Here is a 27,695-nt window from a genome sequence, read left to right on the forward strand (position 1 = left end):
GTCCAAGCTTCGGAGGTCATGGTGCATGTCTTCACATCAAGATGTTACCATCTTAAGACACGCAGTGATCTCAGTGATCCTGAACTCGGCCGAAAGTCCTAGCTTATAGTGAAAAGGTTGGCTATGTGGCGCACAAGGGTGGAAAGAAGAGGACAGGGAGTTGCAGGTTACTCAGAGAGGTGAGCAACGAGTGTTACACGCACGCCGCTAGGTACAGGTAGGGCGAGACGGGTTTCATGAATTCTTTGGAATCCTGGGGGAACGGTTACTCAGGACGACCATAGGCTGCAGCTTCTCTCAGGCACACGATAGATTCAGTTGCTGACCAGACACATCTGACAAGAGTCTTTTTCAACAGTTTAACAGTGGGATTTAATCTGAAGCACGGTCAGTGCAATTCAGGGATATTATAGCAACAATCTTGATTACAGTACAGTCTGAGTTTCTTGAGCATCTGGCTCCAGTAACAATACAGTAGTTCTTCACAAGACACAGTATTACAGTCTCTTCAGTAGCATAATTCAGCACAGATTAGATCTCTTAGCAGCACACTTCTATGCATATACAACCACTGGCTTTTCCTTCACAAGGACACAATAGTACACAGCATTCTTTATCCTGCGTGGAGATGGAGGGGGGAGGGTTTGATGAGGGAGATGATCCCTGTGACTCAATTCCTTCTAGTCCTTATCTTCCTGCCTGATAATACTCTGCACTGTTAGTTCACGGAGTTTATCTGACCTGTGTTTAGTTTCTCTCCTGATCTGAATCCTGTTCAGTTGCTTTTTGTCAGATCCAGATAACACACTACCTTTCTCTTCGGCTTCAGCCAGACTACAATAACAAGTTCCCTACAATCCCCCTGGGGCTCTGGTAAAACACTCCCTGTCTTCTGTGACTGTGTTAACCCCTCTGGTTGCTGGATGCTTCTGAAGCACAACACTTCCTGTCTCCTGTGCTTGTGTTATTTGTAACAGTTGCTGGATGCTTTGGAAGCAACAGCACTACTTCTGCAAGTCACATGAGGTATTCGTTTTTTGTTTTTCCATTTGCCGGCCCTGTTCCAACAAGTTATATACAAATTCAGGTTACAAGTGAACCTATCTAATTTTTAACCCGTGGACTGCCTGTACTCCAATATTCCAGAACAGATGTATGTAACACTCTGAGGTCTCCTAGGACTATATTCAATCCCTTTCAAAACTTTAATGCTGCCTTAGTAATGTCCAAGTGGCCTCAATGTAGAAGCGGGTGGTAACCCGGTAGTTATCAATAGCCCATTTAACTTCCTAGAGCACTGGCAGACTTTAATGTTTTTAAAAATAAAGACAGTGTAAAAATTATCCCTCTTAGTTACATGTGATCAGGCAGACGATTCTGTGGAGAATACTAACGGTGTCGCTGTCAGAGGTAACATCACCCTGCTGTGACTGAGAGGAGGGATGTGTCATTTATTCCATAACATCTTACACTAATATGTGTGCTGGAGGCAAAGGAGACCAATTCTGACCTGCATTTGGTAATACTATTACCTGGACAGCTGGTGCCGGTGATTCTTCTGCTGCTACTGCCATTCTTAGCCATGGTATGTTTTTCATTTCTTTTACACTACCCAATTCATTGCCACTTTTTCATTTGCCATACATTTTATACAACATTATAATTTAGCTTTTGACAATATTGTCAACCCCAATTAGTCAACTCTTGGCAAATAAGACACAACAAGAAATGCTTGGTAGGTTCAGGTACAGAAAGAACGCAAGAGGTGACAGCAGTAAAGGTGTGGAGTGTACAGATGTCTAATTAGACTAGTAAAACAGTTGTGCAGAAACAGACACGCGCAATTAAATGACTACATTTTTTAACCTTTTTCTATTATTTTTTTTTTTTAGCAAAATTCAACCTGCTTCCAAAAATGACATATTAAGAAATGTTGGATAGGTACACAACTAAAAATCCGGCATGTGCAACAAGACACTTGTGTGGCATGTACAGATATAAAATTTGACTAGTAAAACAGATATGCAAAAATAAAAATTTCTTGCAACACACACACACACTTTGTGCGGTAGACAACCACAGTAAAATGTTTGGATTGTGAGGAATTTTCTTTTGTATTTTCAGAAAACAAGTAGCTCCCCCTTTACGAAAAGGACTGCATGAGAAATCCATAAACTTAGTACAGTTACTTGTGACAAACAAGCACACCGTCTGACTGATTTCAGATTTTTTTTCTGTAAAAAAAAAAAATGTTGTGCTGCCTTGCTGCTGCATTCCAGTGCATCAAGAATGAAGAAAATGGGAAAGTGTAATTCAAGTGCAGAAAAACAAGCTGCTAACTACACGATATCAGTGATTAATCACATGAAGTCTGTCACTGCTGATTGCTACTCTCTCTTGTCTCTCTCCCCTATCAATTGAATCTCTGTACTATTCGCAGACTACTATACTCACAACACATCACTTCCTGGAGTATTTTTGCAATGCTTTATGACTTTCTCTTCCTATCTCTATTTGTTGAGCTCTAACATACTCTCACTACTCTAAATAACCTTACAATGGCTGCTGCGTTCCCTGCCTTGGCTTTTAAAAAGACTATAATATTACCTCCTGATTGGCTACCCTATGTCATATGATGTAATGGTTGCAAGGCATTATGGGAAAGACCATAAGGTCGTGCCCGATGTCATGCGAGTCTTCTCTGACTGATGTAATCTTCTGCAATGTGTAAAAAGGAGGTGGCCATTTTTTTGGCGGACTGCACAAAACGAATAGTAAATGGTTCGAATGCAAAGGGACCTGAGAATTTCACAAAACTCAACTCAAATTCGATTCAATTCGCCCACCTCTAATAATAATAATCTGCAGCTATTACTTTTTTTTTCAGATTATGGAAAATAAACTATTAAATTATGACGGTTAAGCAGGGGTGGAACCTTCTAAAGATAATTTATTCATTGAGACAGAAAGAACAGATAATCTCACAAAGAGCAACATCTATGTATTATCCTCTCAGCATTCCATCTACGGAATTCTTTCCAGATTGAAGATTCTTCGGTTCATCTCATTGTCTGACAGTTGACCGACCAGCTGAACTCTATAATTATGTATGGGCCATTTTAGTTCCCACAATGTACTTCTGCCTTATGGGAAGAAACCAACAGAATTCCAGGTTTAGCTTTAGATGTGATTGGAGGAGAAACTTTGATTGTAACTAAGGACAAAACTTTTTGAAAATTGCTCAACATTTTATGTAAATTTTTATGTAAATTTTCTCCAAAAGCTGAATTTTCCTAATTTTGGACATGAATTCTCTGGCGAACAGGAACATTTCTGTATTGAAAATATACACGTAGGGGCTGATTCATTAAGTTTGGTGTTTTGCACCTCCAGTGTTGATAAGGGGTCAACCGGAGCAATATGACGTTCCTTTCAGCATAACAAATGTACTCCATTCACTGACTAGAGTATATTTCCATCCAAATTTATACCAATTTTGTGGCCACGCCTCTCCTGCTAAGCTCCACCCTCTTTCCAAAATTTGGTGGAACTGGCACAAGAATAGCAAAAGTTTTAACATATTTGCCCAACTTCAAATTAGACAAAAATGTTGCGACACTTCGAAGAGTTTCATGCCAGAATTTCTGACACAAACTGATGAAGCGTCCCTTAAGACTTGAATATGAATTGCTTCATCGGCATTTTCACCATTTCTTCGGACTTGCATTTAGTTAAATTCCTTAAAAAGAAAAAGAAGGAAAGAGGAAGATAAAATAATACTTTAGTAAAAAAACACTTTTATTCAACAATAAACAAGTAGAAAAGAAAATAAACATATTCATATCTTGTAGTGACCAAGACCTGTAAAGGATTGAAAGGATATGCACACCTTCAGCTTTATATTTTACTTTAATTCATATATTTTTAGCTAAAAATTAATTTTGCAATTATAATCCATTAATTATTTTGCCCTGTCTATTTCAGGCCGCAGAATGAACAAACTGAGAATCCGTCAGTGAACTCATTCTGTCGGGAGAGTTTTATGCTCATCTCCCTTCTTCTGGCCTCCTTCTCAGCTGATTAATGACCACAAGAAAGTTGAACTGAACAATATGATTATAAATCAGCATAGAGGAGCACAAAAAAAAGGAAACTAAGGGATTGAAGCTCTCCAGTCAAACTGAGCTCACTGATAGATTCTTAGACACCTCATTCAAATAAAAAAAATAAAAAAAAAACCGCACCTGAAGGTTTGTAGTTCCTGATACTGAATGGTGTTATCCAGACATTGCCAAAGATAAGGGGTGTAAAGGATGAGGTCACATCTGACAAATGGCCCCATATGTAGAGACTAGTTCTACATACAAGATCATAATAGATTGAGGACCATTTTATTGATTGTCCATTCAGGAATAAAATATTTCAAGTTATGGTATTTGTATGTCACTTACTGGGCTGCTTGCTTTAGTTTCAATAAAATCACCCATTTTATCAGCAGGAGATTATCACTACAGGACTAGGTGTCTGGTGCCAGGCAGTCCTCCTGCTCTGTGTAACTCCACCCTAAACAATGATTGGCAGCTCTCTTCCCATGCACAGTGTACACAGAAATCTGTCAATCAATGATGGGGGCGGGGTCATACACAGCTCTGAATTCATTAAACTGGTGGATCTGCCACAGATTCAGCAGTTTTTAATCAAAACTGCAGCAAGCAAAGTGACGATAGCAGGAATTTACTGAACACTATATATACTGAATTTACTGAACATAAAAATAAGCACCTGTGTCCTGCTCCACCTCCGTGACCCTTCACTAGGCAAAAGATAATGTACCAGTTTTGTCTGAGATGTTCTTTTAAAGTGGTTATGACGTTACGACCCGCATACCTGTGAAGATGCGTGCACGATTAGCATGTATTGTGTACATGTGACTCAAATTATCAGGATACATCCACGTTGCTACCGATCGCGCAAGCGTTTCAGCAGGTGTGCGGGTCGTAACGTCAGTGGTACCGGTCACCTGCTCGAATAGTAATTTCTGTGACATTTTGGGTTTTAATAAATGGATCGTGTGAGGGGTTAAAAATCAGGACAGTATCAAGGGCTAGTTTTGATTTATAATATATGTATTTTGGCTAAAAAAAAAATTACAACAGGTTCTTACAAAAAAATGTAAGATCATTTAACTTCTACATCCTCTATGTATCGTAGTACATAGCCGACTGCAGAATAGGTTGCCAGAGAATCTATCAATGAGCTATATCTGACAGCAGGGTCAGTCATTGTTATCTCTCTTCTCCTGAATGATCTTCTCATTAAAGTTCCCACTTTCACCTGGTCATAAATCATAAAAGAAAATGGTTCAGAAGAGAGATGAGAGCGAGCTCATATGTATCTCATTCTGTAGCCTGCTATGTACAGTGATACATAGATGATGTAGAAAAATGGCGCAAAGTTGTTTTTCATGGTTCAATTATTTTTGGACAAAATTATGCACTTTTACGTGGAAAAAGTGTCCCCGAAAGTGTCCATATGCTTTACATATCCCATAAATTGGGGTCCTAATACTCACTTGATTAGTGGCAGTGAATTTTTCTTCCACCCGATCCATGAATGCACTGTACACACCGCGCCTTCTTCTATGTCTCTGGAACAGGATATAATGATGAGAGTTATAGTACTGGAGGGGGTTGGGGTGATGCCACATGAATGTGCAGTTAGTCTATCATTCCATAATGTGAATAGAGGGGAAAAAAACGGCACAAGTGCGATCTTATGTGACGTTATCAATTAAGAAAACCGCACATGTCAACCTGTATCTAAAAAAAAACAAACCGGCAGGATGGCAAACACTTCAGGCAGGTATTATAAACCCAACATTAAAGGGGTTTTCTTGCCATCATTAATGGGTAAAATTGCAAAGTGCTATGAAAAACAAGGAATTTTGCAGTTTACCCTTCATTAAAAATTCTCTCAGTTCTCAACAATGGAAAGATTTTAATTCTATAGTTCGATGTCAATCAGAGGTGTCCGATTTCCAAGGAGGACTGTGCTTACAAGCTCTTTGCTTTCCTATACCCTTCGCTCTTCTGTGAATCTGCCCGGATCACCGGATCCTACCAGGTTCAGTGTCATTCTGCATCTCCAATTCTGTAGCTCGTCCTGCACCATCAGAAAATGGACACTCCGGACCATCAGCTCAACCGTGAGTCTTCAAGAGCGCAGCGTCCCCCCGGCAAGCAGGAAGCCAGGAGGCAGGGGAGCGGTGCGCTCCGGAAGAACAGAGATTAGAACAACTGTTATACAGCAGCTATAAACAGATATAGCAACAGGGACTCACAGTATATGACGCGGACTTGGGCGGCCAGGGGCTCCTTGGCAAAATAAGTCCTGAATCCCACTGTGGCTCGGCAGGCTTATGTAGGATGAAACGTTTCGCCTTCACTCTGCTCTTCTTCATGGCATCTATGGGTGGAAGCTCACAAGCTGGAATATCCAACGAAGAATCGGGTTAAGGTCCATATATCTGCCCATGACGAGCAACAACGTACAAGTCAATAAGTGCTCTTTTAAAGGCCAATCACATGGACTGGTACCAGGGAAAGCGCCACTTAGGTTAATTGGTAACATTTGACATTGAGCCGAGCTGCAATACCAGCTCCTACCTATGGACAAGAGGGGCGCAATATTAACTAACGTTGTCATTTTCATCACCGATAGCCCATGGATGACCAGCAAAGATTTACAACTAATGTATAATGGTAGAAATGACTGTATGTACAAGTAGCAATAGAGGACGGGGGGGGGGGGCAATCCTCTAATATTACTATGTATACGCTCTATTACACAAATGATACATGGTAATGTACATACACATAGGTGTTATAAAGCACATAACTGGTAATAAAACTGCTTCATAAACTAATAACCCGCAATCAGTAGAAGAATTTACTACAAAGATGATTTATATTATAAGTATGAGATGAAATTTACCCATTAGATAATGATGAGGAAATCAGAACCCAACCTTACCCTTAAGATCAAAATAATCTGAATATAAAACTGAGACACCATGTACATACATTACATTACTGACCCTGTACTGATCCTGAGTTACCTCCTGTATTATACTCCAGAGCTGCGCTCACTATTCTGCTGGTGCAATCACTGTGTACATACATTATATTACTGATCCTGAGTTACCGCCTGTATTATACTCCAGAGCTGCACTCACTATTCTGCTGGTGCAATCACTGTGTACATACATTATATTACTGATCCTGAGTTACCTCCTGTATTATACTCCAGAGCTGCACTCACTATTCTGCTGGTGCAGTCACTGTGTACATACATTACATTACTGATCCTGAGTTACATCCTGTATTATACTCCAGAGCTGCACTCACTATTCTGCTGGTGCAGTCACAGTGTACATACATTACATTACTGATCCTGTACTGATCCTGAGTTACCTCCTGTATTATACTCCAGAGCTGCACTCACTATTCTGCTGGTGCAGTCACTTTGCACATGCATTACATTACTGATCCTGAGTTACATCCTGTATTATACTCCAGAGCTGCACTCACTATTCTGCTGTTGGAGTAACTGTGTACATACATTACATTACTGATCCTGTACTGATCCTGACTTACATCCTGTATTATACTCCAGAGCTGCACTCACTATTCTGCTGGTGCAGTCACTGTGTACATACATTACATTACTGATCCTGAGTTACCTCCTGTATTATACTCCAGAGCTGCACTCACTATTCTGCTGGTGGAGTCACTGTGTACATACATTACATTACTGATCCTGGGTTACATCCTGTATTATACTCAAGAGCTGCACTCACTATTCTGCTAGTGCAGTCACTGTGTACATACATTACATTACTGATCCTGAGTTACATCCTGTATTATACTCCAGAGCTGCCCTCACTATTCTGCTGATTCAGTCACTGTGTACATACATTACATTACTGATCCTGAGTTACATCCTGTATTATACTCCAGAGCTGCACTCACTATTCTGCTGTTGGAGTCACTGTGTACATACATTACATTACTGATCCTGTACTGATCCTGACTTACATCCTGTATTATACTCCAGAGCTGCACTCACTATTCTGCTGGTGCAGTCACTGTGTACATACATTACATTACTGATCCTGAGTTACAGCCTGTATTATACTCCAGAGCTGCACTCACTATTCTGCTGGTGCAGTCACTGTGTACATACATTACATTACTGATCCTGAGTTACATCCTGTATTATACTAAAGAGCTGCACTCACTATTCTGCTGGTGCAGTCACTGTGTATGTGGCACCCCAGGGGTCTGGTTTTCCACAGTAATGTAATGTTATGTCTGAGAGCAGGTGGGAGGTCCTTTGGTCAGGGATCCTGTGCATGCCACACCTCCTGCCCAGTCTTGGGAGGGGAAGGAACTCCCCCTGTATAAACCCTGGGCTGAGGCAGGGTTAGTCAGTCAAGGAGAGTAGAGACAAGAAACAGTCACAGGAAGAAACAGCAGAAGCTCAGTGGGAGCAATACTACTACAAGTCAGGGGCTGGCAGCTGCAGAGCTCGCCCTGACTGAGAAGCTTTCTTACCGGACCCGGCGTCCGAGGCTGTGGGGACTAACTCTTACCCAGCAGCAGAAGCCGACCGGCAGGGGATTTCAGGTCCTCAGGCCCAGAAACCCGAAGGCACGGTCACACGCGTGGGACCAGCACCGCCATCGTGGAGCGGAAGCCATTAGAAGGCCCCGAGTCACCGGCCATACGGGTGAGCACCACACGGTACACTCAGGGACGTGGGCTACTTATATCCGCTTCTAGCAAGGTAGCCAGAAGAGTGCAGTCAGTTTGGGAGGCCTACAACTCCGCCTGGCCAGGGGAGATCCCATCTGCTCAAGGACTGACCAGGCCCCGTTCACTAGCAAGTACTCCGGGAGGGTCTATCGTTGTTACCAGTAAAGACCCTGAATTACACCGCACCGTCTCTGAGTGGTTCCTGCTACCCCCATCATCCATCTGCTGCCCTGAGGCCATACCCCTCCCGTTGGGGGTTATACCATCTACGCTGCACCATCCATCCACCGGCCTCAGCGGACTGTCCTGCAGCGGCAGCTCCATAGCTGCATTCAACGGGTGGCGTAGTCGTCCTACATCTACCGCTGTTACATCGCCGCTCAGTTTGACTCCCTGGGCACGGACCGGGTCACCGCCACGAGACTACAACCCTCAAGAGATCCGGCTCCGGGTAAGCTCCCGTGTGCGCAACGCAGCGCGACACAGGCCCAGGGGCGCGTCAACTTTGGCGTAGTCGGCAGGATTTCGTGCCCGCAACCACCGGGTACTGCGTGCCTGAAAAAGAGACTTTTCAAACTTAGCTGTGGTGAAGATTCCCGCCATCCGGCGCCATCTTCAGCCTTCTTCCCGCCATCGGTGAAGTTTCCCGCCATCCGGCGCCATCTTCTGCCTTCTTCCCGCCATCCGTGGAGTTTTCCCGCCATTGGACGCCATCTTGAGGACGCCGCGCGGGAAGAAGAGGGGCGTGGACTCCGAAAGCGCGCGAGAACTGAAGCCCTGCCTCACGTCCGGACGTTGCGTAAGGTCCTGGAAGGAGCCCAGCAGACGCCGACGTCACAGGAGCGCGACGGAAGGTCCTCAACCCTGACGATCCACTGCGGAGCCGCGGCCTACGGAACAGGATCATCGCAAGGTAGGCCACGGTCCACTAGGGGGGAGGAAGATGTCGGATACGGAGGAGAGCTTCACTGCCTCAACCCCCGCCAGCGCTACCGCTGCTGCAGTTATGCCCTTCACCATGCCCTATATCCCGGGAGCAGCTTGGCTACCCCAGTACTCAGGGGAGTCACATACCCTGCATGACTTTAGAGAAAAGCTGGATAGCCTCTTCCAGGTGTACCCCCTCACAGAAGAGCAAAAAGTGAGCATCCTGGTGGCCCAACTAACCGGGGCAGCCAAAAGGGAAGTAAAATCCTGGCCACCTGGGAGGAAGACTGTCGCAGGGATACTAACCCGGCTGAAGGACACCTTTGATACCCGCACCTCAGCCGAGATTAAGCTTAGATTCTACGGGTGCAAGCAGCGAGCGCATGAGAGTATAAGGGACTATGCACTAAACCTACAAGAGGCCCTGAGGGCCATTAAGCAGACCGACCCTGATGGAGTGGGAAACGAGGACAGGCTGTTGACCGAACAGTTTATAGAGGGACTGTATTGTAATACCCACCGAACCCAGTTGCGGGCAATGGCCTTACAGGATCCCCATCTGGGCTTTGCACAGTTCAAGGACAGAGCCATCCGGGTGCTCCGAGAACCGGCACCGGGTGGCGTTGTGACCCACAAGCGCCCTGCTATCACTTACCACCAGGAGGCGGCGCCCTTGTCGGCAGGGCCTGTGGGAGCTGATGCGCAGGCTTTGGACAATGACCCGGCTCCAGACCTACACCATCAGGTCCAAGAGCTAGCTAAGAGCGTTGCTGCGCTAACCCGAACTGTGCAGTCTTTACAGGCTTCCACCCCAGGGAAGATCCAGCTGGCATCCGGACCGGAGGACATCCCGTGGCGTCGACCAAGGAGGACCCCACCGGCCAGAGGAAGACCCAGTGACCGGTACAGCGAGGACGGACGACCCATCTGCCGCCGCTGCAATCAACCTGGACATATGGCAAGGTACTGTTCTTTAAACGGGCACAACCTGGGGTAGAGGGCCAACCCCCAGGAAAAAGATCACCAGGCCCATCGAACTGGCGCGACAGATATGTGGGAGGACGTCCAGTCTTGCCTGTGGTACTGGATGGCATTCCCATGAGTGCCCTACTGGACACCGGGTCACAGGTCACCACCATCCCGTACGTGCTCTTTAAGCAGTACTGGAATGACTCGGATATTACCCGCTACCCTGACGACGACTTGAGTATCATCGCCAGCAATGGCCAGCCCGTGCCACAGATCGGATTTAAAGAGGTGACCATCAAAATCGGTAGAGTCGAACTGGCAGCACAGGGACTGATCATTGTAGATATTGACAAACATGAGTCACCCAAAAATAACTCTAGGAACTAATGTAATTGAAAATTGTCTTGCAGAGGTGATTTTCCTTTTACAGCAGGTTGCCAAGAACGCCAGCTCCGGCGAGCAGCGGGTGCTCCAGAAAGAGATCCGGGCACTGATGCGACGGCAACAGGTGGAACTCTCCGGCGGTGAGATTGGTAGCGTAAGAATGTGTGACCCTTTTCCTATTGCCATGCCCCCAAAAAGTGAAATGATGATTTGGTGCCGGGCAGCTATTGGTCTGAGAGGTAGAGATTACCAGGCAATGGTAGAACCAGTTTACTCGGACAGTAGGCCCACCATTTTGACAGCACGGGGGGTGGTTGATGTACGCCATGGGAGGGTGCCCGTTCGCATAATAAATATCGGGGAGTGGGAAGTGTACCTGCCCCGGTATGCCACGCTAGCCAAATTATATACCATTAACCAAAATTCTATACAATCTGTGGAACCCTTGCCTCCATCTCACCCGGAGGAAGGTAACGGCTCTAAGAAAAACATGCAGGACTGGTGTCAGCAACTACATCTGGGTACTGACTCCACTCCCGCACACCAGAAACAAGGAGTCTATCGGGTGGTTCAGGAGTACGAGAGAGTGTTCAGTAAACACCCGTTAGACTTCGGGCGAGTCAAGGGGGTAGAACACCACATCCCCACGGGAGACCATCCTCCTATAAAAGAGAGGTATCGACCCGTACCCCCTGCCCACTACCAACACGCCAAGGGGATGCTTAGAGACATGAAGGAGGCTGGGGTGATCAGGGATAGCTGTAGCCCCTGGGCAGCTCCACTAGTCTTAGTCCGAAAGAAAGACAACACCATGAGGATGTGTGTAGATTACCGGAAAATCAATCGTATCACACACAAGGATGCGTACCCCTTACCAAGGATAGAGGAGTCATTGGCTGCTTTAAGATCTGCTAACTTCTTCTCTACCTTGGATCTCACTAGCGGGTACTGACAGATTCCTGTAGCAGAGGCGGACCGGGAGAAGACCGCATTCACCACCCCGATGGGACTTAGCGAGTTCACCTGCATGCCGTTCGGACTCTGCAATGCACCGGGAACCTTCCAACGACTAATGGAGTGTTGTCTGGGCCACAGAAACTTCGAGACGGTCCTGTTGTACCTGGACGATGTCATCGTATATTCCAAGACGTATGAGGACCACCTGAAACACCTGGCGGAAGTGTTCGAAGCTCTGGCAAGTTACGGCCTAAAGGTGAAACCCTCCAAGTGTCACCTCCTGAAACCAAAGGTGCAGTACCTGGGACACGTGGTGAGCGCTGACGGAGTGGCTCCCGACCCTGATAAGATCACCGCAATTAAGGAATGGCCAAGCCCCTCCAGCGTAAAAGAAGTGCGGCAGTTCCTCGGGTTGGTAGGCTACTACCGAAGGTTTATTCCCGGTTTCACCAAAAAGGCAGCACCTATGCAGGACCTCCTGATAGGCCAGTCCCGGAAGGCCAAGAACCAGAAGCCGCCCTTCAAATGGGAGGAGCTGGAAGAAGAGTCCTTCCGCCAGCTGAAGATGGCCCTCACGGGGGACGAAATCCTGGCGTACCCGGATTATAGCCAGCCCTTTATCCTCTACACCGACGCCAGTAACATCGGGCTAGGAGCCGTACTGTCCCAGATCCAGCAGGGGAAGGAACGAGTAATTGCCTACGCCAGCCGAAAACTGCGACCCACCGAAAGGAACCCCGAGAATTACAGCTCATTTAAGTTAGAGTTCCTGGCCGTAGTATGGGCAGTCACCGAGCGCTTTAAGCATTACCTCGCTTCTTCCCGGTTCACCGTGTACACGGATAACAACCCGTTGACACACCTGGACACGGCAAGACTCGGTGCCCTGGAGCAGAGGTGGATGGCCCGTCTGTCCAACTACGAGTTCACAATCAAATACCGGGCAGGACGCTCCAATACCAACGCGGACGCCCTGTCCAGGATGCCCAACCTGCCGGACGGAGGAGAAGATCCGGAGGGACTGGAAGAAGTTGAACTCCCTGCATTCCACCGTCATGGGACTATCCAGTATTCCCACCGGGTAAGGAGTAAGCAGGCTGCTACGTTGAACCCCTTACCCCACTACAACTGGGCGGAAACGCAAGACAGCGACCCTGCCGTCCGACTGGTGAAGGAGATGCTGACTCGGCCGGAGGCTCGCCTTGAACCAGACGCTCCGGAGGAAGCCAAACAACTATGGGCAGAGAAGAGTCGACTGTTCCTTTACAAAGGGAAGTTGTGCCGCAGAATGGTTAACTCCCGGACGCATGAATTACTCTGGCAAGTAGTGGTGCCACGAAGAGACGCAGCCATGGTGATGGAGGCATACCACGACGGAGCTGGACACTTCGGGTGGAAGAAGCTGGAGTTCCTGCTGCGCGAGCGGTTCCACTGGGTAGGCATGATGGGAACCATCGAGAAGTGGTGCAGAGACTGTGGCCCGTGCAACCTGAGAAGGAAGGACCGTGCCAGCCAGAAGACTCCCCTGCAGTCCATCGTCACCCGGCAACCGTTGGAACTGGTAGCCTTGGATCATGTAAAACTGACCCCAAGCAGAAGTGGCTACGTCTACGCGTTAACCATCGTGGATCATTACTCCCGGTTTCTGGTTGTCGTCCCCGTCAAGGACTTAACGGCTCAAACAGCAGCTAGAGCCTTCCAGCAGCACTTTTGCCGTCCACACGGGTACCCGGACCAAGTGCTGACGGACCAGGGACCTGCCTTTGAAGCGGAGGTCTTCCAGGAATTCTGCAATCTGTATGGCTGCCGGAAGATAAGGACGACACCCTACCATCTGCAAACTAATGGACTTTGTGAGAAAATGAACCAGGTGGTAATGGATCTTCTAAAAACGTTGCCCCTGGAAGAACGCAGTCTGTGGCCTGAGAAGTTGCCCGATCTGGTGGACCTATACAACCACATCCCGGTAGGTTCCACCAACTGTACCCCGGCTTACCTAATGAGGGCAAGACCTGGTAAGTTACCTGTTGACCTGGAAATGGGAGTCCTGACACCCGAGGACACTTCACCAGAAACAGACTGGGACACAGAGAGGCAGCAGCAGTACCGGAGAGTACAGGAGAGCGTGGAGCGAAGTCTCTGTCAGGCTAGGGAAAGACAAGAGAAAACTTACAACCAGTATGCTCCCGCTGTTCCCCTGGTACCCGGAGAGCAGGTCTTGAAGAGGAAGAGACGGCTCCACAAGTTGGATGACCAGTGGGAGAAGGACCCGTACACCGTACTGCCCTCAAGCCACGAGAACCCGAAGGTTTGTACCTTCAGTAAAGACGGAGGGGAAACCACAGCCATTGTATCCCGGGACCACCTGAAGAAGTGTCCCGAACAACTGAGGAACCCTGAAGAGGAACAAGAAGACCATCGACCCGTAGAGGAAAGGGAAGATATGGTTAGTACTGTGCTCGGGGACTTCCCTCGGTCTTGGACTCAAGTCAATGGTGCAGTTGTGGTACCCGTACTCACCTTCCTCCAACCAGCATCCCAAGCACCTACGGAGCAACAGGTAGAGCTGGAAGAACAGCCGGTCCAGGAGGCAGAAGACTCCACACAAGCAGAACAGGAGGATCAACCCTCTGCTTATAGTGAGCCTGCCGTACCCCTAGTGAGACAAAGAGCCGGTAGACAGCTGCCCAGTTTACCCTTGACAGCTCCTACACCCTGTAGTTCAGGGCCAGACAGTCAGCTCCGTAGGTCCACTAGGGCCACTAGAGGCCAGTTACCCGCACGCTGGAGGATTTGAAGTGTATAAATTGTTTTATTTATGTTTATCTGTGTATTGTTGCTTGTGTATAATTTTGTGTTTCCAGTTATTTTTAGGAATCCTTGGTGGATTTACCGGGAATCCTTGTACATAGTTGGAGCATAACCCAGGATGGACTAGAGACTGTTAAGGACTCGGGGTAGGACAGACCCCTACCTGGTTACGTCTCCCTGTTTTGGTGAAATGGACACCTTGCTTTCTTCAAAGACTACACCCGGTTACGGACATGCCGTGACCACCTTTATGTGTTTCTTCTTATTGTACTATTATTGTTGTTATATCTTGTTATGTTTTTTCTAAAATATGTTTAGTCCCGGAGTACTAAATTTCACTAGGGGGGAATGTGGCACCCCAGGGGTCTGGTTTTCCACAGTAATGTAATGTTATGTCTGAGAGCAGGTGGGAGGTCCTTTGGTCAGGGATCCTGTGCATGCCACACCTCCTGCCCAGTCTTGGGAGGGGAAGAACTCCCCCTGTATAAACCCTGGGCTGAGGCAGGGTTAGTCAGTCAAGGAGAGTAGAGACAAGAAACAGTCACAGGAAGAAACAGCAGAAGCTCAGTGGGAGCAATACTACTACAAGTCAGGGGCTGGCAGCTGCAGAGCTCGCCCTGACTGAGAAGCTTTCTTACCGGACCCGGCGTCCGAGGCTGTGGGGACTAACTCTTACCCAGCAGCAGAAGCCGACCGGCAGGGGATTTCAGGTCCTCAGGCCCAGAAACCCGAAGGCACGGTCACACGCGTGGGACCAGCACCGCCATCGTGGAGCGGAAGCCATTAGAAGGCCCCGAGTCACCGGCCATACGGGTGAGCACCACACGGTACACTCAGGGACGTGGGCTACTTATATCCGCTTCTAGCAAGGTAGCCAGAAGAGTGCAGTCAGTTTGGGAGGCCTACAACTCCGCCTGGCCAGGGGAGATCCCATCTGCTCAAGGACTGACCAGGCCCCGTTCACTAGCAAGTACTCCGGGAGGGTCTATCGTTGTTACCAGTAAAGACCCTGAATTACACCGCACCGTCTCTGAGTGGTTCCTGCTACCCCCATCATCCATCTGCTGCCCTGAGGCCATACCCCTCCCGTTGGGGGTTATACCATCTACGCTGCACCATCCATCCACCGGCCTCAGCGGACTGTCCTGCAGCGGCAGCTCCATAGCTGCATTCAACGGGTGGCGTAGTCGTCCTACATCTACCGCTGTTACATCGCCGCTCAGTTTGACTCCCTGGGCACGGACCGGGTCACCGCCACGAGACTACAACCCTCAAGAGATCCGGCTCCGGGTAAGCTCCCGTGTGCGCAACGCAGCGCGACACAGGCCCAGGGGCGCGTCATGTACATACATTACATTACTGATCCTGAGTTACATCCTGTATTATACTCCAGAGCTGCACTCACTATTCTGCTGGTGCAGTCACTGTGTACATACATAACATTACTGATCCTGAGTTACATCCTGTATTATACTCCAGAGCTGCACTCACTATTCTGCTGGTGGAGTCACTGTGTACATACATTACATTACTGATCCTGAGTTACATCCTGTATTATACTCAAGAGCTGCACTCACTATTCTGCTGGTGCAGTCACTGTGTACATACATTACATTACTGATCCTGAGTTACATCCTGTATTATACTCCAGAGCTGCACTCACTATTCTGCTGGTGCAGTCACTGTGTACATACATTACATTACTGATCCTGAGTTACATCCTGTATTATACCCCAGAGCTGCACTCACTATTCTGCTGGTGCAGTCACTGTGTACATACATTACATTACTGATCCTGAGTTACATCCTGTATTATACTCCAGAGCTGCACTCACTATTCTGCTGGTGCAGTCACTGTGTACATACATTACATTACTGATCCTGAGTTACATCCTGTAGATCTTTTATTATAAAAATGAAAAACATAACAATAATAATAACAGAAACATAACAAAATTAATAACCAGAAAATAAACAATGTAATGAACTGGTCCAGCCGCTCCCTCTCTCCTCACACACATATTATACATATATACACAATAATAACTACCTACACCATGACATCTGGTCCGGTTACCAAAGAAAATAATAACCACAAACAATAAATAAAATAAACAATAGCTGACAAAATATACCAGTCCCTCCCCATCACTGACCTGAGAGCTGCTCCTGCGCCTCATGCCTCAGTCCATGTCCAACGTCCATAGGACAGATCAGGCAGTGCCAGTTTTTCACCCAAATAACCAGTGTCCCACAAGATTAACCCACCTCCCCCCTTTTCCCACCACCCAACCTAACACCTACACCCAAACCCATATATACAATATATACAGAAACAAACAATACAATAACCACAACTGACAAAGCCCAAGTTCGGCGCCTGCAGCCCTACATCACTGTCTACTGATCAATAAAACAAAAATCTATGGTGTCAGCAGCAGCCCACCACCAGGAGAGGAGATGACCAGACTAGGGCACACAAAAAGAAAAGCCCCTCTAGAGGAGAGCGGCCCTTCGTGTACCCAGTCTCTCATACTCCAGAGAACGCACCTTCACCAGGTCACCGAGTATGGTCCTAAACACATTGTCCACTGGGAGGATTTTCCGCTGCGTCGATACTAAGCACCGTGCATTCCACGTGTGATACCTAACCACTGCGCTAACTAGAAATAAGGTGCAGCGGCCCCGACCACCCAGGTCCCCGAATGCTCCATAGGCCCATTCCGCATAAGAGAGACGGGCCAGCCGGTGCCAGCCAATGGAGGCGCCCACCGTGTTGTACACCTCTGTGTTAAAGGGACAACGAAGCAGGAAGTGGTCCATGCTTTATAGCATGGTACCACAATGCTCTCGAGGACAGTTCCTCTCCTCAGAGCTCCTACACTTCAGATTGTCCCTCACACACAGTTTCCCATGGAAGCAGCGCCAAGCCAAGTCCCAAAACTTCGATGGGATCCTGATAGAATTCAAAAGATGCAGACCCACCCCAAGATCCCGACTTGGGCAATCCCTGAGCACCAGAGGCCTCTGAAAATGGGTCAACAGAACCCTTTTGTCAAGGAGCTTCCTTGGCAGAGTCCTGACCTCCCACATTCCCAGACCCCACCGGCGAATTACCTTCAGAACAACGGTAGCGTAAGCCGGGAGATGTCCATGCGGTGTGCGTAGATCCTTCACTTGCCCTCCTGTCTCCCATTCTTGTAAGAAAGGTTGAAACCATCCCCTACAGGAGAATACCCATGGAGGAGCCCTCTCTTTCCAGAGGTCTGCAATATTGATCTTAATGAAGGTATTCACAAGGAATACCACAGGGTTGACCATACCCAACCCTCCTAGTCTCCTCGTATGGTAAGTAACCTCCCTCTTGACCAGATTCAGTCTATTCCCCCATAACAGTTGGAAGAACAAACTGTAGACCCGAGTCCAGAGAGGCTCCGGCAAGATGCACACACTGCCCAGATAGATCAGCAAAGGGAGCAGGAAAGTTTTGATCAGGTTTACCCTTTCCCTTAGGGTCAAAGACCAACCCTTCCATTGGTTCACCTTCTGAGTGGCGATCTCTAGCCTGCTGTCCCAATTTTGTTTGGGGTAATCCCCCTGGCCAAATTTCATGTCAAGAACTTTTGCAGAGACTTTGGGTCCTGGAAGGGTGTCCGGGAGATCAAAACCAGGATCTCCTCCTCCCAGCCAGAGACTCTCACACTGATCCCGGTTGATCTTAGACCCGGATGCCTCCGAGTAGCGATTTACCTCTGACATCAGCCACTCTGCCTCCCCGTCAGAGGAAACAAAAACGGTGACGTCATCGGCATACGCCACCACTCTCAGAGTGGCTTCCGGTGCTGCCCGGTCCATCCTGATCCCAGCCAACGGTCCACGCTCCACCCTCCTAAGAAGTGGGTCAATCGCAAACACGTACAGCAGCGGGCTCAAGGGACAACCCTGGCGAACACCACATCCATAAGAGCTGCCAATCCAACCGTTCACAAGCGGGAAACTCTCTGCCCCAGCGTACAAGGTCTTAAGCCAATCAACAAACCCCCCCGGGCAGGCCATACTTCCGAAGGACAGACCAGAGGTAGTCATGATTAACCCGATCAAACGCTTTTGCCTGGTCCAATGACAGTATGTACCCCTTCCAGTGGCCAGCCCTACCCTGCTCCACCGCCTCTCGGACACAGAGTACAGCAATAATTGTACTGCGGCCCGGAACAGAGCAATGCTGGGCCCCCGAAAGGAGCTGGGGTGCAGATTTCACCAGCCGATTAAACAGCACCTTTGCCAAAACCTTCCTGTCTGCATTGAGAAGCGCTATGGGATGCCAATTCTCAATGCAAGATGGGTCCTTAAACTTTGACAAGATGATCAGGGCAGACCTCCTCATTGACTTTGGCAGAGTGCCCAAGGAAAGACACTCATTGAATACCTCAGTCAAGAGGGGAACCAAGGCGTCCTTAAAGGTCTTATAGAATTCAGATGTTAAGCCATCTGGACCGGGAGATTTCTTTAGGGCAAGCCCTTCAATCGCCAACTTAACTTCCTCTTCCCTGATCATCTCTGTCAAAATGCCAAGAGAGGGGTCTACCCCTGGTTCGGGGACAGTTTCAGCCAGAAAAGCCGACATCTCATCCCAATCCAGATCCCTCTTCCCCAAGAGGTGCGAGTAGAAGGATCTGACGACCTCCAGGATCCCTGATCTGGATCTTTTCAGGGACCCTGCAGTGTCAACCAGTCTTGTAACAACTTTACTATTCACTGACATCTTGCAGTTTCTGTAAGGGTCGGGAGAGCGGTACTTCCCATAATCCCTCTCAAAAACCAAAGATGCGTGTCTATCATACTGACACCTCATTAGCAAAGATTTCACTCTGGAGATCTCCTCACGGCTGCCTCCAGTTGAGACAAGATGCTTGAGTTTCCTCCTCAGACCCTGATACAGGCAATACCTGTCCAGGCTCCTGAGTCTCGAGAGCTGGCGGAAGAATCTCGCCACCCTTTTCTTAAACATCTCCCACCACTCTGACTTACTACTACAAAGATCCAGTAAGGGTACCTGGCTCTGAAGAAAATCCTCAAAGGACTGTCTTATCTCCGCTTCTTCCAAGAGAGACGAATTGAGCCTCCAAAAGCCTCTTCCCATCCGGGGGGTCTCTGTAACATTCAGGGAAAACAAAATCAAACAGTGATTGGAGAACTCCACCTCAACAACAGATACTGCTGAAGAGATGGCTTCCTCCTTTATATAAAACCTGTCTATCCTGGACCTACAGTTACCTCTATGATAGGTGAACCCCTCGTGGCCTGCGGTGTGCTGGATGTGGACATCCACCAGGCGAGCCTCACTAGCTATACTATTAAGGGCGACGCTATCATAAGTCAGCTTGTCTCTGGAACCTCCTCTATCCCGGGGCCTCGTGACAGTGTTAAAGTCCCCTCCAAAGACGACCTGCCGACTCGTAAAAAGGTAGGGCTTGATCCTCATAAAGAGACACTTCCGGTCCCACTTAGATTGGGGACCATAGATGTTAATGAGCCGGAGCTCTTGTCCCTTCATGAGGACATCTAATATCAGGCACCTCCTCATTTCTAACTCAATAACCCGTCGGCATTCCACCGGTGCGGTAAAAAGGACCGCCACTCCGCTATACGGCTCGGCCGCAAGAGACCAATAGGAGGGCCCGAGTCTCCACTCCCTCTTAGCGATAAACACCTCTACCATATTTGGCAGCCTGGTCTCTTGCAAAAAGAAAATGTCAGCTTCAACCCGGCTGAGAAAATCAAAGGCCGTAAATCTAGCCATATTTGACTTAATGCTGGCGACATTAATGGACGCCAGTGTCCACGGAGTGGGTACCGCCATCATTGGTGATTGAGTTAGATGGCTTTCTTCTTCCCACTTCCCTTATCCTCTGCCTCAGATGAGGAATCCTTCCCCCTCTTTAATGACACAGAGGTGTACATTCCCACATTTTTCCTTCTTTTCTTGTCCTCGTCTCTGGACTCTGGGCCAGTCCCTCCCCCCAAGGACCTTGCATCCCCAGGAGAAGGAGACTCGGTGCCTCACGTAAGCTTCGCCGAAGCCAGAACCTCACCCTCGGCCTCCTCCTCAGAGGAAGAGATGTTATCAAGGGCTTGGAACTGGTTAGAAAGACCAACCAGAGGGGAGTCAGTTTTACCTTCCTTAGGTACCTTGGTCAGAGCGGGAGAAGATGTTTTATCTCCCTTCTTTCTCTTCTTTTTGGTGCCGAGCTTACGCTTGTCCTCTAGCCACCGCTTATTATCCTCATCCATACTTTCATAATGGGAAGATTCTGAGGCAGAGACGGTTTCCTCCCCGTGGATCCTCCTGAACGCCTCATCCAACTCATCATCCCTCGGGGCCTCAGCAGCAAGACTGGAATCCAGGACATTGGCCGCCCCAGTAGCCCCAGGCTCCCCCCGCTACCTCTCCTGTCTGCGCTTGTCTAGATGCCTCAGCTGAGCAGGACTCTTTTTATTGCTTTTCTTCCCTGGCCCCTGAGCTCCCCCACCCCTGCTAGTCCCCTTCCCAGCAGAATCGGCCTCACGGCTTTCTCCCCTTGGGGTCTCGACTGCATTAGCGAAGGAGCAAGGACAACGTCTGAATGGGTGACCTAACTCACCACACAGGTGGCACCTAATCTGCACACAAGAGGCAGCAAGATGGCCGACACCCCCACACAATGCACATTTCTGCACGGTGCAGTTTGCACTGAAGTGTGTGGGGTCGCCGCACCTGTGACGGAGCTTCGGTTGCCCCTGGTAGAAGACCAGGATACGATCCCTACCCAGGAAGGCAGATGATGGAATGTGGGCAACCGTACCACCAGAACGCTTAAGTTTTACCATAAACGTCCAGGCCCCTGCCCAGATACCAAACTCGTCGTGGTTTTTCTTTGACATCTCCACCACCTCACCATACCGACCAAGCCACGTCATGATGTCATAACAAGAAAGCGACTCGTTACGAGTCATCACGGTCACTTTCTTGATTTGGTTTTGGCGAGACACTGCCTGAACGGCAAAGTCTCGCCAGCCGGGCTCATTTTTTGCCAACTCATAATTCGTCCAGAAGAGCTCAAGCCCCTCCGGCCGAACAAAGCTGACATCAAACTCAGGAGTGGAATAGGGATGTATCAAGGTGTAGATGTCAATAGCCTTGGAGCCCATCCTCAGCAGGAGCTCCACAACTTTAGACCTTGGAGGACATGCATCACTGCCCCTCCACCGAAGACGGACCACATTCCTACGCACACTGCCTGACCCGGCTGTTGGGAGGGACCACACTGTATCCCCCCATTTTGCTCTCGGAAGGCCCCGAGGCCATGACTCTCTATCCAGAAGGATAGATCAACCTCTCGACCCTCTACCATTAGTGATCTCTCCCCCTTCTTTAGAGCCTCCAGAAGGCTCCGTTGCAACATACCGTTCCCAAAGCCCGGAGACAAGGAGGATGCCCTATTTGCCCCGGCGGTGACACTGGCATAACTCTGGACAGATGTTGCAACCGGACCAGTGACTACATCAGGCCCAACAGCATCATCATTACCCACCTCAATCTCACCCTCCACCAAACCAGCAACCACACCCCTGGACAATGAATTGGCCTCATTCACACCCACCGTCACATTCATTCCTGCTGGACCAGTAACAACGGTGGATGACATTTTGACCTCAGCATCATTAGGCACAAGGGGTTCAGTCACCTCCATAGAACTGGAGGAGACCTCACCCCTGGTCTTATGTGTGCCCTCCACATCATCAGTCGGTAATTTCCGCTGTTTTGCATTTGTAGAGATGCGCCGCTGATCTTTAGCTGTTGTGAGGCACCGCTGATCTTTAGCATCAGGATCTTCCTGACCAGCGGCGCCAACACAAAATAACACTTTCGTGGGGGGACTGGAACTCTCAGCCCCGACAGCCCCCTCACACTGCCGCCGCTTCTCAACTAAGTGATCAGCGGCAACAGCATTCAGAGGCGCCGAGGCTACCGGAGCTGCCCCCGACACCGGGCTGTTCCCCCCTCTCACTGAGGAGTGCACCACAGCATCGTGGCCTGACCGAACGCCCAGCCTCTCAGCTGATGCACCTCCTGCTGCGTCCCCGCTACTACAAGCAGAGTCGGAGCTCTGCGCCTCACTACCGCGCTGTGCAATGTCCCTGCGCCTTTGCACCGGATACACAGCAGAACCCGGGCTGGGCTGGGCAACGAGGCTTATACAGCGAGCTGAGCCTGCCACCGACTCAGGGGGTACAGGGAGGGGGGCATATACATAGCTTACCGCTTCCTGCAGCTTTGGCTTGGTCTTCTTTGCCTTTTTGTGGCCCCCAGGTGCCTCTTCTGGTAGATCGTCACCAAGATGGAAGTTTTGGAGGCACACTGGGGACTCCAGGAGCTTTATTTCTGCCATTAGCGCCCCTCCCTGGCCGTTGCTGTCATTGTCCTCCCCAGAGCCAGCAGAACTGCGACCGGATGTCATTGTCACCTGTCCTGCAGGGAGCTCGCTGCACGTGGCCTGCGGGTGACTTTGCAGGCTGCCAGGTGGGGCTTCCTGCTGGTCATCATCACTTTCATCATCCACCTGGCTCTCAAGCTGCAGCCCCATCTGCCTTTGCTCTCTGTTATCAGCCATTTCTCTGAAGCGGTCTTCATTAACTAGTTTTTCCTTAAAAGACCACTCTCCTTTCTGATGACAGTGTCACGCTGTCTCTGCGTTCAGGAGTTCATGAGCCTATGCTGACCCTACACTGAGGCCCTGCCTAATCCCTCTACCTGGAGGTACTGTTGATGGTACAGAGGTCCAGGCCGCCAGCGTAAACCTACCTCTTGAGAATCCCTGAACCTCAGTAATCTAGTCCTGAGAAGGACCCCGATCACAACAATTGGGGACAGGACCGTATATGCCAAACACAGAACAAGACGAAAGAGACAGTACAAGGGGCAAACCAAAAACCACCTTGCATACAAAAAACTTACACCACTACAACGGAGGGAACACCAACGGGTAAGGGGATAAAGAATAAAGCGAGGAAGGGAAAAAAACACACCGAGTACACTTCGCTCCTACTTCACAATACCACGTATCACTCCGATAGTCTGCATGAAAAGCTTTCACCGACAACCACCCTATCAGAAAGGCAGGTATTTGAAGGAGTCCCAATACTGCAGAATTAACTGCAGCTGGGCGAGGCTGGGCCTCGTCTAGCACAGAGAGAGAGAATTAACTCCCTCCCTGCCGAAAAACACCAAGCACCAAAAACTCAGCTGCGAGAAGTCAGGCTGTGTAATCGCGACGATCTTTGTGGCGACACACCCGTGACAGACAGCTTTCCTTAGTTCCAGCAGATGAATCTCACTGGTGAGCCTCTTTACCTCCGCCTGGAGTTTAGCCTTCCTCGATTTGGAGGCCCCCGCAGCTTTGGCGCTTGTGCAGCACAGCTCCTCCCGAAGCCTCCTGACGAGCTTACTCGCATCTTCATACTCACGGAGGTGGATCATGACCCGGGAGGCATAGCTGAACACAGACTCCCGGGATCCATGCAGCCCCAACCCTGCTCAGTGTTTTCAGCCTCACCTCCATGAGCACTAACCTTTCCTCCGGAAGGAGCACCATCATGCGCGCTGTCAGGCTTTTCCTCCATGCTGGAAGCCTTGTGGCTTCTAGGAGTCTCCACAGTCCTGGGGGGAGTAGGAGCCACCTTGCTGCGACTCCTGGTGGAGAGTCTCACCCCCCGAGTGTCACGGGTGTGTTGCCACGAAGATCGTCACGAGTACACAGCCTGACTTCTCGCAGCTGACTTGTTGGTGCTTTGTGTTTCTCGGCAGTGAGGGAGTTAATTCTCTCTCTCTCTGGGCTAGATGAGGTCCAGCCTCGCCCAGCTGCAATCAATACTTCTGTAGTGAGACTCCTTCATATACCTGCTGGTCTGTTTGGGAGGTGTCGGTGAAAGCATTTCATTCAGACTGACAGAGCGGATCGTGGTGTTTGGAGTTGCTGAGATAAGTGTATTTGGAAGTGTTTTTTCCCTTTCCTCGCTTTATCATTTATCTCCTTTCCCGTTGGTTTTCCCTCTGTTGTAGTTGAGAAGTTGTTTGTATGCAAGGTGGTTTTGGTTTTTCCCTTGTACTGTCTCGTTCGTCTAAATACTGTGTTTGGGCATATTATTTCTTGTTCCCTTTGGTTGTGATCGGGGTCCTTCTCAGGACTAGATTACTGAGGTGCAGGGATCTTCAGGAGGTAGGGGTTACGCTGGCGGCCTGGACCTCTGTACCTTTAACAGTACCTCCAGGTTGAGGGATTAGTCAGGGCCCCAGCTTAGGGTCAGCTTAGGCCCCCTACCTCCAGTATACAGAGACAGCGTGACATTTTCACCGACCCACTTAGTTTTTCTCCAGCTACTATGGATCCAGTAGCCGGTCTAGCTCGGCAATTGCAGAGTTTGTCCATGGAGCTGGCGGACGTTAGGTCCAAGGTTTGGCATCCTCAGGAGCAAGCCGGACCAGAACCTAAAGTAGCTCTCCCTGATAGGTTCACTGGGGGGCGGGACAAGTTTTTTGTTTTCCGGGAGGCATGTAAATTGTACTTTCGGCTGCGGCCTCGGTCATCGGGGAGTGAAGAACAAAGGGTGGGAATTGTCATCTCGCTCCTACAAGGGGACCCACAATCTTGGGACATTTTATTGGGGGGTGTCCATCCCGTCCCTTGCAGAGTGAAGAGTCGTCGGAAAACTGTTGATCCCAGGTTGTGTGGTGGACGGCAATCTGGGAGTAGGTATTGGAGGCTCAGGGGGACGCCCCTGTTGGACCTCCAGGGAGATTGTTTGTTCCAGATCAGTTGCGACAAAAGGTGATCGAGGCACACCATAACTCAGTTTTTGCAGGACACCCGGGGAGTAAAGCAACTGTGGATCTCCTCTCGCGTCGGTTTTGGTGGCCTAATTTACATAAGGAGGTGGTAACTTTTGTCGCGTCCTGTGGGGTTTGTGCGCGCTCTAAGACCTCACATACCCGTCCGTCTGGGGCCCTCTTACCTTTGAAGATCCCGGAGCGTCCTTGGACTCATCTGTCTATGGACTTTATTACGGACCTCCCTCCGTCTTCGGGTAAAACGGTCATACTCGTTGTAGTGGACAGGTTCAGCAAGATGGCACATTTTATCGCTCTTCCGGCTCTCCCTAATGCTAAAACTCTTGCGCAGGTGTTCATTGGGGAGATTGTGAGGCTTCACGGGGTACCCTCCGAGGTGGTGTCTGATCGGGGGTCTCAGTTTGTGTCTAAGTTCTGGAAGGCGTTTTGTGCACGGCGGGGGATGCAGTTGTCATTCTCATCGGCTTTTCATCCTCAGACCAATGGTCAGACGGAACGTATGAACCAGAGCTTGGAGACATATCTCCGGTGTTTTGTGTCAGAGAACCAGGAGGACTGGGCTTCTTTCTTACCTCTGGCAGAGTTTGCTCTTAATAATAGGCGGAGCGAGTCCACTGGTAAGTCCCCGTTTTTTGGGGCATATGGTTTTCACCCCCAGTTTTGTACTTTCAGTGGGGGGGGCTCTTCGGGGGTTCCTGAGGAGGAACGATTTTCCTCATCACTCGCTTCAGTATGGAGAGGGGTGCTGAAGAATCTGAATACTATGGGGAACCGATACAAACGTATGGCTGATAGGAGGAGAGTGTCTGGTCCGGACCTAAGTGTGAACGATCGGGTATGGTTGTCTACCAGGAATATAAAACTTAAGGTTCCCTCCTGGAAACTGGGTCCCAGGTTCATCGGGCCGTACAGAATCAGTTCTATTATTAATCCGGTGGCATTCCGTCTTGACCTCCCCCCTACGTTTAAAATTCACAACGTGTTTCACAGATCATTGCTTAAGAGGTATGTGGCGCCGGTGGTACCGTCACCTTTACCTCCCCCTCCAGTGGTTGTCAATGGTAACTTGGAGTTCCAGGTATCGAGGGTCATTGATTCACGCTTTAATCGCCGGTCCCTTCAGTACCTGGTTCATTGGAAGGGGTATGGTCCTGAGGAGAGGATGTGGGTTCCTGCGTCGGATATTAACGCAGACCGATTAGTTCGGGCCTTCCACACGACTCACCCGGATAAACCTGGCCCTGAGGGTCCGGAGGCCCCTCGTAGAAGGGGGGGTACTGTCACGGGTGTGTTGCCACGAAGATCGTCACGAGTACACAGCCTGACTTCTCGCAGCTGACTTGGTGCTTTGTGTTTCTCGGCAGTGAGGGAGTTAATTCTCTCTCTCTCTCTGGGCTAGATGAGGTCCAGCCTCGCCCAGCTGCAATCAATACTTCTGTAGTGAGACTCCTTCATATACCTGCTGGTCTGTTTGGGAGGTGTCGGTGAAAGCATTTCATTCAGACTGACAGAGCGGATCGTGGTGTTTGGAGTTGCTGAGATAAGTGTATTTGGAAGTGTTTTTTCCCTTTCCTCGCTTTATCATTTATCTCCTTTCCCGTTGGTTTTCCCTCTGTTGTAGTTGAGAAGTTGTTTGTATGCAAGGTGGTTTTGGTTTCTCCCTTGTACTGTCTCGTTCGTCTAAATACTGTGTTTGGGCATATTATTTCTTGTTCCCTTTGGTTGTGATCGGGGTCCTTCTCAGGACTAGATTACTGAGGTGCAGGGATCTTCAGGAGGTAGGGGTTACGCTGGCGGCCTGGACCTCTGTACCTTTAACAGTACCTCCAGGTTGAGGGATTAGTCAGGGCCCCAGCTTAGGGTCAGCTTAGGCCCCCTACCTCCAGTATACAGAGACAGCGTGACACCGAGTCCTCCGATGTGCCAGCCGGTTGCTGGTTTCTTCT

The 27,695-nt window shown here is 49.2% G+C and overlaps 1 protein-coding gene across 1 annotated transcript in view; it reads right to left on the minus strand.

The window, feature by feature from the left end:
• Positions 1–368: 368 nt before the first annotated feature.
• Positions 369–27,695, minus strand: part of CUNH7orf78 (chromosome unknown C7orf78 homolog) — a 147,209-nt gene continuing 119,882 nt past the window's right edge. The window contains exons 4-6 of the mRNA XM_073677284.1: positions 6,341–6,486; positions 5,573–5,647; positions 369–3,739 (exon numbers count right to left, since the gene is read on the minus strand). Of these exons, the coding sequence (XP_073533385.1) occupies positions 3,728–3,739; positions 5,573–5,647; positions 6,341–6,486 (233 nt within the window). The 3' untranslated portion in view covers positions 369–3,727. The remainder of the gene's footprint in view (positions 3,740–5,572; positions 5,648–6,340; positions 6,487–27,695) is intronic.

The sequence above is a fragment of the Phyllobates terribilis genome, unplaced genomic scaffold (assembly GCF_046119375.1).
Source record: "Phyllobates terribilis strain yellow unplaced genomic scaffold, ASM4611937v1 Scaffold_4__5_contigs__length_816908805, whole genome shotgun sequence".
Classification (NCBI taxonomy): domain Eukaryota; kingdom Metazoa; phylum Chordata; class Amphibia; order Anura; family Dendrobatidae; genus Phyllobates; species Phyllobates terribilis.